Consider the following 11,827-nt stretch of genomic DNA (forward strand, 5'->3'; position numbering starts at 1 on the left):
GAGGTTGATGAGTGTGTGCACACAAACAGAACGTAAAAAATAAATAAATAGATAAATCTGTAACTGTGCACAAAATAAATGGAAAGTTATTGTCGCATCCCTTAGGTAGTTGACCTCACGCAAAATGTATTGTTCCACTCTACATGCCATAAACTAGAGCATGTTCACTCTGAGGAGAAGAAAATAATCTGTCTTTAAGCCACATCTGCACATACACACACACACACACACACACACACACACACACAGACACACATGCATGTCTATTAGACCATTGTGGAGGATAACTGGTTTGTCATGGCTTGTTCTCCCAGAGAGTGGAGTCTTGCCCACAGTTGAGATGGCTATTGTCTGTATTGTTCCAGACCATCTGGTTGCAAAGTAGCGGCTGGGTGACAGTTCTGTCCTCCTTTGCCTAGTTCCAGTGAGAGCTATATATCATACCTCAAAGAGCTGGGATTCAATACATAATTATTGCCGCTTTCTCACATAATGTTCAGTCTCAATCACTCCACTTTAACAAAACTGTGCAAAAAAGTGTTTCCTCCATGTTATATCTTTGTAAAAACTAGTCGGCTCAATCGACAGAGAGAGAGATCGGATTCAATATGGATTCTTTTATACATTCAGTTTATTATTCAAACAATTGTTGTCAAGCTGGAATTCAGTTTCCTATATGCACAGTACTCACATAAAAGAAGGTAATGAATATGGGAACAGACAGAGTTGTGCTTTGGTTTGTGTGAACAGGGCTCATATAGAGGAAAACAGAACAGAAAAACTGGCATTACGATACCCCAAACATTTTTGGGAACATTTTATTGTAGTATTACATCTGTTTCATCTGTTTAAGGGGAGATGCAGGTTATTACTGTAACACGTGCAGGCATGTTACATATTTACAGATGGTTTTCGAAGCCCTTAGTCCAAGACTGGTCCCACTGAGGGTCACAACATTCCTCCCACAGTCTGTCACAGTAGTAAGTCTGTTCTCCACCCTAAAGCTTGACATATGAAATATGACTATTAACTCTCTATTAAGGACATTTATATTTCATGGGCTCAGAAAAGGAACAGATGTCCCCTAACTATTATTTCTTTTACCTCTCCCTGTTCATGTTATTCTTCTTTGTTCAGTTCTGTTTGTGCTCCCCTCTTGCACTCTTTGCACTCTTCTGATAGTTATGCTTATTAACTCTTGTGGATAAATAAAACAGCAACAAAGACGAAACAAGAGAAACAGAAAAAGAGAGAGAGAGAGAGAGAGAGAGAGAGAGAGATACACTGTTTACTACACAGCAGATAAGTGCAAACAGGATTATTTATCTGCCGTACATGCATAATGCACACATACAGAAATCGAAATAAAGAGTGACATACAGAAGCATTACTGTGTGCAGAGGACATATAATATCCAGGAGAAGAAAATAAGACTGAATGTCACGATGCATAGAGTGAGCTGCATGAGTAATGAGTCTAATTATGATTTGGTCATAGTACAGAGCTGCCACAGATATGATGGATTCTTCTTGTGTCTGCACTGGTGAAGGACACAACTCTCCCACTCATATAGAGACCTGAGTGTGCGCCTGCATTGGAACACGTGCATATCACAGTGGGCCTTGTGTTTGTGTGAGTGCAGCTTGGTTGTAAACCCTGTTTACTGTGGGTAATGGTATGTTAAATGTGTGTGTCCCCGGGGTTAACAGCCAAACTCTGTAGTAAAACTCAGCCACAGAAAACAGCCAGCCTGAGTAAACCTCCGCATGCCAGTTCACTTTACTGCTACTAACTGCAAGGCTGCAGTGCAGAGAACAAATACCTCACTGCTGGAAAACACATTTCCAACACATACAATACATTCTTACGAACAATATTAGTTTTGTAGTGAAATGCATCTCTTCGAAATGTAAGCACAGGCAAACAGTTGAAGGGAGGTTCCCTTCACATTTATACCCTATGTACATGAATACATTGAGAGTAGTAAATCATGTTATCAAATTACCAAGCATGTATAGTAGAACTGAGGCTGTGTAAAGAGAGCTAATTCTCTAAATAGGTGGACTAACGCATCCATGTCTCCTCCTGGCAGGACGGGCGTTGCTGCGCTTAAATGGGGAGAAGCTGGAGAGGATGGGAATCATCCAGGAGACACTGAGACAGGAGGTCCTCCAACAAGTCCTCCAGCTGCAGGTCAGAGAAGAGGTCCGCAACCTGCAGCTGCTTAGTAGAAGTAAGTTTTTTAAAAAAATAACAACTAACTAAGTGAATAGTTAATAATGAATAATGTTTCTCTATTTTTTTTTGGTAAATAATTCATAAAGTAATTATTTATTCAGAAAGTTAAGAAAGTAGCAAAGAGGAGGAGAGCAGTTTGGTTTGTCTAAATTGGGAGGACACAGTCTGAGATCACGCACGCCTGCTGTGACATACGCCGAGCTGGACATCCCAGTGACTTTGTTGGCGGCTCTATGTGGTTTTATTGACGGGAACTCTCGATTAGCTCTGAATGATGACTGAGGTAAACACTTTTATTATCCAGCCATCAATAAACTGGCTCAGTTAATTACTGCTGACCTGGATTGTGCAGTGGTTGTGGCATACCTCTTGCAACCCTGTTGTGACTGATCGTTGTGAGTAGCAGTTCATTGACTGAAGCCGTCAGGCTGGGAGTCATCGTCTATTCCAGATGTTCTCCTGGATGCTTTGATGAAAACCATCCAAAATTCAAGTACTGCAAATATACCTTTTAAAAAGGTACATTGTTGTGTCTTGATAGACGACGACTGGCTCAGTTTTTTGTGTTTCACTACTTTTACTTTTTAGCCTTCCAGCTATTTCACTCAGGTTTTCTCTTTGGGCACCATAATCTTCAGGATCATGACCCAAATTCTCCTGCAGCATCCTGGCTGAGCTCGTGCCCCGAATAAGAGGGGATCTGGAGCATGTGAGGAGAATTGCAATATGATTTTTGCTTGAGTTGCAAAATAAATGTTATGTTATGTACCCTAGTAATTCAGTAAATTCAGTATTAAACAATGTGTGGATGTGTTACTGTCCTCTTTTTATTCACTGAGCATCCTGAAAAGCAGAGGCTTTAAAAAAAAAAAAAAGCACAAACATTTGATTTAAATGGTCCAATCTCTCTTGGCATAAGTGCTTTGGACCAAAATAGAATATTTTGTTAGTTCAGGCAAAGCCCTGAAGTTGTTCTTGCAATCAACTGATCTTTATGAACCGATGGTGAATGGGCTCATACAATCACCAGTTACATTCAAACAAGCAGATGGCAAGATCCCACTCTCACTGTCTGATTATTCATCGCTGCCGATGCTGTTGGTGTTTTATTTTCTGCTTATTTCGACTCTGTGCCGCCTGCTTTGAGGTAAGTGCTTGACAGATATTATATAAATAACTCAGGTTTTGCTGCCCATTTTAATCTATTCATGACCCACCCCAGTGGGTTTTTTTTTCCAGACACCAATTTTGTTGGAACCAAGTTTTGTGAGAGCTCTGCAACCCTTACAGCAATGTGAAAAGTGAGACAGAAAGAGATACGTGCGATATGAAAGATAAATATAAGACTGGGCCTGATAATCTATGCAAACTAAGTGTATGAATGGCCTCCTGATATTTAGAATATAACCAGTTCATCTGAAGTCATCTAAAGCCAAACGCAACGACAAGAGGAACACGAATATGAGGCTGAATTGGGCCGGGGTCAAATATTACCAGCCTAAATGTTAAAACAAAGATTGTTTAATATTAATTAAATACGATTCTAGGAACACTCTACTGCAACTAAAGGTAACTAAGAACTAGGACACCCAAACTCACTGTGGTTTGTGCTCATTTATTGTTTCCCAATGTTTCAGCTTATCCTACTTAGACACATGGTTGTTTATAGTGACAATTATGCCAATTAAGTACGTTGAATTGAATTAAACAGAATAAAACTGAGGGAAGGAATGCAATTGCCTGGTAAAGAGAAATAATTAAAGTGCTGTTGGACACTTCTTTTAATAGAGCAATGCAAATGTAATTTCCCAGTTCAGCAGGCTCTGACTCTACGCTACAGTATAAGAGCGAGCTAATTTGGTGGCCTCGTGAAACACCTGAGGTTCACAGGGTTATATTCAGAGGTGATAAAGGTAGGGTGGGTTGGGAAGCACCTGATGTAGTGATAATGGAGGTGTTTTAGTGCTGGAAATGGAATGAAAAGCGTGGGGTGGCTAAAATGTGGTAGATGCGGGTAGAGGTGATAAAGGCAGTTTCTTCACAGTTATTCATAAGCTGACTTTGATGTTAGTATTTACAGAGTGACAAGTGACTGAACTCAACTGAAACCAGTCAAAAAAAGACACAAAAAAAACAAGAGTTTGATAAAGGTAAGAAGGAAAAGATGTTTTGAGTGGGAGGTGATGAGTGTGGAGAAGCATGGTGATAGTGAAATGGAAGGTTGAGGGCTGGAGGTGAGGAATAAATAACCAGACTTCAGACTTTTCACACAGTTTGATAATGGACATGCAGGATTTGCTCTCGTGCTCATCTTTGCTCACAGCACCCGACACACTTCCAGCTACTCTTTCGCTGCCATTCTTCCAATACGTGTACAATTTTGGTGTGATTTAGCGGAGCCTTGCGTCGCCCCACCTGTCAGCTCTGATTCATCTCCAATGGATTTACCAAAAATTAAATATTGATCTCACAATAACTTTTTCAAAAGAGAATGAAAATGTGAATATGCTTGAATTGGATGTCAGCTCGTCCCTGTGAGCCACAAATTTGACACAACCCTCACAAGGCACTACTATTATTCACAGTCATCAGTGCTTTCTTTGGTGACTTCTTAAACCTTTGAAAAATAGCATCAAATACAGGGTTGTGGTTCAAAAATAAAAGGACAAATGTTAAACAGGAGCACAGAAAATCTTTAAATATAGAGAGGGGAGAGAGGGAAGAGGAGTAAAGAGGAGGACAGAGAGATGCAACTAGAAGTAAAATGTTAAATAGATGGTGGAAAAAAATACTGGGGGGAGATTAAGAAACCAGGCTGTTAAGGAGGTTAATGAAGGGACATGGATAGTGAAAGAAAGCTTGGTCTGATAGCATTTGGATTCCCTGGCTTTCTGCTCCATGCTAATCTGTCTGTGGCAGGCTCACTTGCTCAAAGCACCATAATAACATTTCACACTCTACATGGAATCGCATTGCTACTTACTGTTACAAATGATCCACACAATAACAAAGAAAACAATGGGAGAAAGCCGTGTCTACGACTAAAAGATTGATTTTTTTTTTTTTTCATATTTTTTCATGGAGTCCATGAAAAAAGTGCTCATTTGAACATGAGCTCCATGTTTGCCACCATGGTTATAGTTTTTATGAATACTCAGAGAGACAAATCCATACACAATATATAGTTTTTCTCAGCTTTGTGGAGCTTTCAAGCTACTTTCAATTCATTATTTTTGGTTTTAGTGCTACATAATATTGCTATTGCACTCCTCTTTCTTTCTCTGAATGTTTTCTGCTGGCTATTTCTCACTGGTTTCTTTCCTTCTTTACTGCTAGAATACATGAATGAAGCCCTGATTGTGAATTGAATGATTTATGTAACAAACTGCATCTTACACTGTGGGTGTGAAGAATGGGAATCCGTCTTTAGCTACAGACAGCAGACAGCGAAGGAATCAACAGAGTATAGACAAACATTTTATGAAATGAGCACAAACTCTGAATCACAGGTTATTTGATTTAGACACTAGGCAAAAATGAAGTCCACCCACAACTGCAAAATAATGTATGAAACATTTTACATCACATTAACGACAATAGTGACAATAAACTGCAGCAAACGGCGTAGCTCAGCGAGGTCAGTTATTGAGGAAGGTGATGACAGAGGGGATTAGACCTTGTACCTGCGGCCTGAGGGCAATGGAGCTAAATGTTCATTGAGACACTTTGCAGGTCTAGGAGTTAGTTTGGAAAATCTTAGTAGTATCAAAGTTTATTCTAATTTAGATGCTACTAACACTTGAAAAATGCAAGCCATGTAGAAATGTAAATGTGAGCTTCAAAGGTAAATGCAAATGTATAATATATAGAAGCCCACTGCTGAACTTTCCATTGCAGTATTTCAAGTTTTGTACATCACCCTTTCATAGCTGGGAAAGAAACGGTCTCTTAGTTTGTTTGTTGTTGGGATTCTTTTTATTTGTGTGTTTGCAGTATTTGTGCATGAATTTTGTACATTATGTATTTTCTGCAGGCAAGGCTTTCTTATATCAGTCAGTTAGTGAAAGGTAAGAAAGATATCTTCCACAGCCCAGAGTCGTATTGCTCTCCGGGCACTGTGAACTTGTGTGAAGCTTTGGGAAGGAGGATTCAGATCAGAGCCCACTTGGTGATGTGCCCTCCTTCTTCTTTGCAGCCTCTCGTTGTTCGTATGTCTTTATAATAAACTGTGAGTTCCTCTTTCCTCCTCAACATATCCAGTTTTTATCAGAGTCTGTCTTTGTGTATGGCCATCTGCTATGTTTCGGACTCTCAGAGGTAATTAACTAAAACCAAATGACGTGAATAACCTCAAAACAACCCTTGAACCTTAACCCACCGCAACAAGATCTGTTGTCAGCAGCACGTTGGTTGCTCTGGGAGAGAGTCTTGGTAACCTTGCAGCTCTGAAACTCTCCTGTGATGTTGCCCATCCTTGCAAAGCTTTGCTCGTGGCTCCATATGGCGCCTGCCAACTGAACTGTGGCTGTGCATTAGAATGTGAATGAAACTCAGCGAGAGAGAAAGGAGGAGCATGTCGCTTTCTCTTTCTCTTCAACACAAATTTTGCCCAGTTGCATTTTATAGACCTCTTCCTCTGCTTTAAAAAGGACTTCTATCAGAGAAGTGATTATCCCTGTGTCTCTTATCCCTGTGTCTTTTCAAGGATCTTGTCATATCCGTACCGCGCCATCCTTCTCTCTCTCAGTATCGTTTCCTGGTTGAGGCTCACCACAGTGCCACGTTGCATCTGTCTGTGCTTAGAGACAGGTGGCCCATCTTCCTCGATTAGCAGCAGAGGAGGACTTTAGAGCTGTTGGGGAGAGGAAAGTCTGCCTTCCCACTGGCACTTGGTGTCATTTCAAGATGGAACACACTGGATAGTTGTGGGAAACCACCTGGTTTATCTGTTGTTAAGAAAGGAAGGTTTTTATTACAGGTGAACGTCAAAAAGACCCAACGGTCAGACAAAAAGATCTTTACAGGTGCTCTGCAGAAGATTGAAAATCTCAGTAGTACTTCATCAGTCAGGTCTTTCTGATAGATGGTTACATGGAAGTCACTACCTGTCTGATGACCCAACTTAACTAAACCATTCATGCATTTTAACAATTTTTTTAATCTATGTGAACTAATTATATATCACTTTCTTTCTGCCCCTCTCTCTGCAGCCTCCTTTGGAAACTTCTCTTAGCTCATCACTGGGTACATTTGGCAGCCGTTTCCCCTCATCCCCTGTCACAATACGTCTCTAGGAGCCATGGAAGAGCTGCTGTCTTCAGATATGTGAGTGGAGAATCAACGAGTGAAAAGGGGAGAGGACAAGCCTATAGACTCAATGCCAACCAGTCTGGAGGATTCTCATTCAACACAAGCAATCTGGTTTGCAGACACCGAGACAGGGACAAAACCCCGCTCAAGGCAGGCGTACCCACTGAAACATAGTGAAAAGATGTAAGATTCACAACCATAGTCATGATGTAGGCCTGTCACTGTTATATGCTTGATCACGACAAATCTCCTTTTGGTTTCCTGCCTCGATCAGACTGGATTGATTGGATAATTCTAATAGAAGCTTGGTGAAAATTAAAACACACCGCTTTACATATGTGCAAATACGATTTACAGTTTCCCACACAAAACACCCAAGTCTCTCAACCCACTGATGCTGGAAACGTTAGTGATTGCTTGAATTAAATGCAGATCTACATGCAGCGCCAGCATTTAGCCACTGAATCTAAAGTCAGTCTCCTTTTGAAGTTGTAACGCCAAGCCTTTTCAGGAATTAGGAGGCAGAGCTGGTCTTAAATGCATCTGAGCAATGACAGTATAATCAATTCCTCACCCATAGGTCACAGTGCATTTTCCTCTGAGGACTTTACTTTTGAAATTATAGGTTTGGAGAATCAACTTTCAGCTGAATGTCATTCCCGTAATCGACCTTTTTTGTATTGTGACTTATCTGCAATATGTCAGTGAGAAATTAGAAATATATATTGAGTATGTGCATTGTAGGAAAACATACAGTTCAATCTGTGTATACTGTAACAGTACCTTAGTCTTTTAATAACGGAAATGATCCAGAAGACACAGAGTTAGCGTGATGTTTATGCTTTATGAAGCAATAATTTAAATTGTAATAGATATGAATAGCACTGTCTGGGATAAATATTAAGATTTTTATTTTTTTTTTACAGAGATGGGATGCACAATATGAGTGTCTTCTGAGAGAAATACCGATTTTTGCCTGTTACGGTGGCAGCATTTACCAGCCTCATAGCTTCTGTGTGTGTTATACTGTATACTGTACTGTATGTCATCTCAAACACACACACACGTGAAAGGACAAGCCTCTGTTGTATTCCACCCACTCTCTGTTCCTGTCACTCACTGTGATTTCAAACGCTCAGAAATCAAGATACTGTAACAGCTACTCACATGCAACATTCCCGGTGTGGTGTGACTGAATCGAGCGGGTTTGAGAGCTATGTATGATGAGAAAAGTTAAATCATATAAATAAAAATCCACATACTGTAAAATGAATGAATGGATTTCCAAGAAAACCTCCCATTCTAACATCCATCCTCCTGTCCTGTGGCAAGGAATCTTTGCTTAATGTATGCTTACTGCGTAAGTAACTGACTGTTAAAAAGGTGAAAACACACTGTTTTATTTTTTTTTGGAATACTGTAGATATTAACACTTTGGTTTTACATCACATTTCTGATGAATTAAAATGCAACAAAGGCAGATATGTGTCTGCCTTGCAGATAGGAAGACACGTGGTATGCAACATGATGAAAGCTGTCTTTTTAGAATAAACTACAGTAAATGCGATTGAGTGTTAGTCCTGATTTTCACATTGTGCGACACTAGAGTTTATATGTTTTTTTTATTGTTTTACTTATTATTTCTATATGACAGAATATTGAAGCAACTACAATTTGACAAAGATGATATGAAATGAGCTGAAAAAAACAACAAAACACAATAAGAAAAACGGCATCACTAAACCTCTGCTGGATTAAAGGCATGATATGAGAAACAAAATGTAAATTCTGATTTTTCTCGACTGTAGACACTGACATGAGAGAACAGAGGGTTTTTTTCCCCCGTGTAGACATTTTGAGTTGAGAAACAAAGTTTGTATCTGAAACAGCAAATGAGTTTCTGGCTAAGAATCCTTAGAACATAACTCAGAAGCAAAATAAATCCCACTTTGGGCAATTCCCAAATAAATGCAACAGGGTTCTTTGTTCTAGTTTTATATTAAACAAAATTCAGGAAGGAATAAAATGTGTGTAAAAAGACTTTTGTCTGTTGTTTTCAGAATGCGTGTGAATTACAATGAATTCATTTATTTAGTTATCATGGTCTTTTATTTCTCTTTCTCACACGTACAGTCCAGACCATAAGTATGTGGACAGCTAAAATTTTAGTTTTCTTTAGGCTCTGGGCTTCAGTGCACTCGGTTTGCACACAAACGCACAGAAACTCCGCTGCTTTGATTTAAGTGGCACAAAAGTGCTTCACCTCAGTGGCTCTCCTCTCAAATCCCCAAAGTGCTGCAGGATGCCCCATTCTGCCCAAAACCAGGAAATGCAGCCCAACACAGCTCCTGTGGATACTTGCGTCTCTTTCTCGTACTCTCTCTTCCTTCCTCTTCTACGACCATTCTTCAGCTGCGTGTTCATTTATTTTCTCCTTTCTCCTCCCCCTCCATCTTTTTATTCATTAGTTCACCCAACAATGAATTCACATATTAATTTGCTGTTACCTTAAAAAGTGCTTGTTTATATACATACTCCTGAAATGTCGTGCAAAAAGGGGGGAAAAAAAGGAAATACAGCTGACATGAAACAAAATATAAACAGAATGTCTCATACTTGCACCTGAGCTCTGGCCTGTCATTCAGGGCCCACGAGTCGCGACACTTCGAACCTTGTTGATGCAAAACGGTGCTGCATGTCTAAAGAGACACACATAATTCTTGCCTGTCTCCGGGATCCAATTACCGAGAGACATGAAGCATCTCACCTTTTAATAAGAAGGCACATGTATGATGAACAGATTCAGCGAACGGTGGCCTTCTCAACCCTGACGGAGAATAAATCTGTGGAGCAGACGGTTGGATGGTGCGGCTAATTGGGTGCTGTTTACTGTTAAGTGTCTTTTCTTTCTCCCTGTGACGTTTGGAAATGTGTGATTCTTTTTCATTTTTTTTTTTTTTTTTGAAAGCTTGTCTTACATCATTCATTCTTCTGAAACACCCAAAAGCTGAGACTCTCCATCCAGCTTGTTTATCGTTATCTGCTTTGTGGCTTTGATCAGATGGAGCTCAGTTCCCCTGACAGCGCTGAAAGTGAATTAGAAACACTGTCCTCTCTCATCAGCAACTGTTGAGAGGACCTTTTAGGAGCTCCTCGCTGGGAGCTGCTCTGTGGTGTAAACAGCTGAGGAATGTATATCATCTTTCCAGCATCCAGGTGGTAATGTTCAGTATACAAACTATGATAGTATATGATCACAAAAAAAGCGCCTGAGTGCTCACTCAACTTGACTGCAAAGGTCAAAAGATCAATAAGACAATCATCTGCTGGATGTGCTCTTCAGCATTTTAGGGTGCAGGCTACTCCACCTGGTCAGCTTCAGAAACCATTAGGTAGACTTTTACTCACTCAGCAGAGGAGGCGTAGGAACATAAATCACTGCCATGGTAAAATAATTAATCGTGGGTCAAACAAGACCCTGCGTGAACTATTCATCATCAGCCATTAGAGAGAACAGGAAGCAGATTTAACTTCATCAGCCGGACGGAGCGGGCTGGAGAATGGCAGCAGTCCGTCAGCTGAAAGGAGAGACAGCTCTCCGGCTCACAGACCCTCCAGTACTGTGTCTAAACCAACATGACTTTACTTTAAACAGACAGTGCTGCTTCAGTTGTCTTGTGTTTTCATGTGGTTTAAAAAAAAAAAAAACCTCACTCCTTAGCAGTCACAGTAGAGCAATGCCACCTAGTGGGAGATGGCTGCAGACAAACTGGACTTAATAGAAGTTGGAAATGTACTGGTTGCTGCCAGTTGTAACCATTCAATCCAAAGCAAGCACCCAAGTGGTAAGCCAACGAGTAATATTTAAAAAAGTAAGTAATGCACCCCGTCTGTGACATGACATACTTTATTAAATATGAAACTAAGACATGTGGGGAATTGCTTTTGACAGGCCTCTCCTGCCCTCCACTGGCAATGCTGCAAACTCTTTATCACTCCCACATTACATCATGGTTACAGATGATTTTCCACTAATAGGAAATTTGAGGTCATGATGACTGGCACCAATCAAAGACTTCAGAGAGATCCTCTGTTGTCTTACGGATTTCATGAATTATTCATGTGTCGAGCTGTGACACAATAAATATGTGGCTTCAAGTCGCAAGTGGAACATGTGCTATTAGCTGAGTTGAATAAGGGGGTGGGGGGGCATCAGCGTGCACATAGCCTGTAGCCAATGTTCAGCTACAGCACTTAGAAATCCAATAGATTTAATATT

General features: G+C 40.3%; 1 protein-coding gene across 1 annotated transcript in view; it reads left to right on the forward strand.

Annotated features, from left to right (window-relative positions):
* The window catches only part of samd10b (sterile alpha motif domain containing 10b), a 56,463-nt gene extending 47,378 nt beyond the window's left edge, over positions 1-9,085 (forward strand). Inside the window, exons 4-5 of the mRNA XM_026368947.1 lie at positions 2,093-2,233; positions 7,449-9,085. Of these exons, the coding sequence (XP_026224732.1) occupies positions 2,093-2,233; positions 7,449-7,471 (164 nt within the window). The 3' untranslated portion in view covers positions 7,472-9,085. The remainder of the gene's footprint in view (positions 1-2,092; positions 2,234-7,448) is intronic.
* Positions 9,086-11,827: the final 2,742 nt, after the last annotated feature.

This window comes from Anabas testudineus, chromosome 7 (assembly GCF_900324465.2).
Source record: "Anabas testudineus chromosome 7, fAnaTes1.2, whole genome shotgun sequence".
Classification (NCBI taxonomy): domain Eukaryota; kingdom Metazoa; phylum Chordata; class Actinopteri; order Anabantiformes; family Anabantidae; genus Anabas; species Anabas testudineus.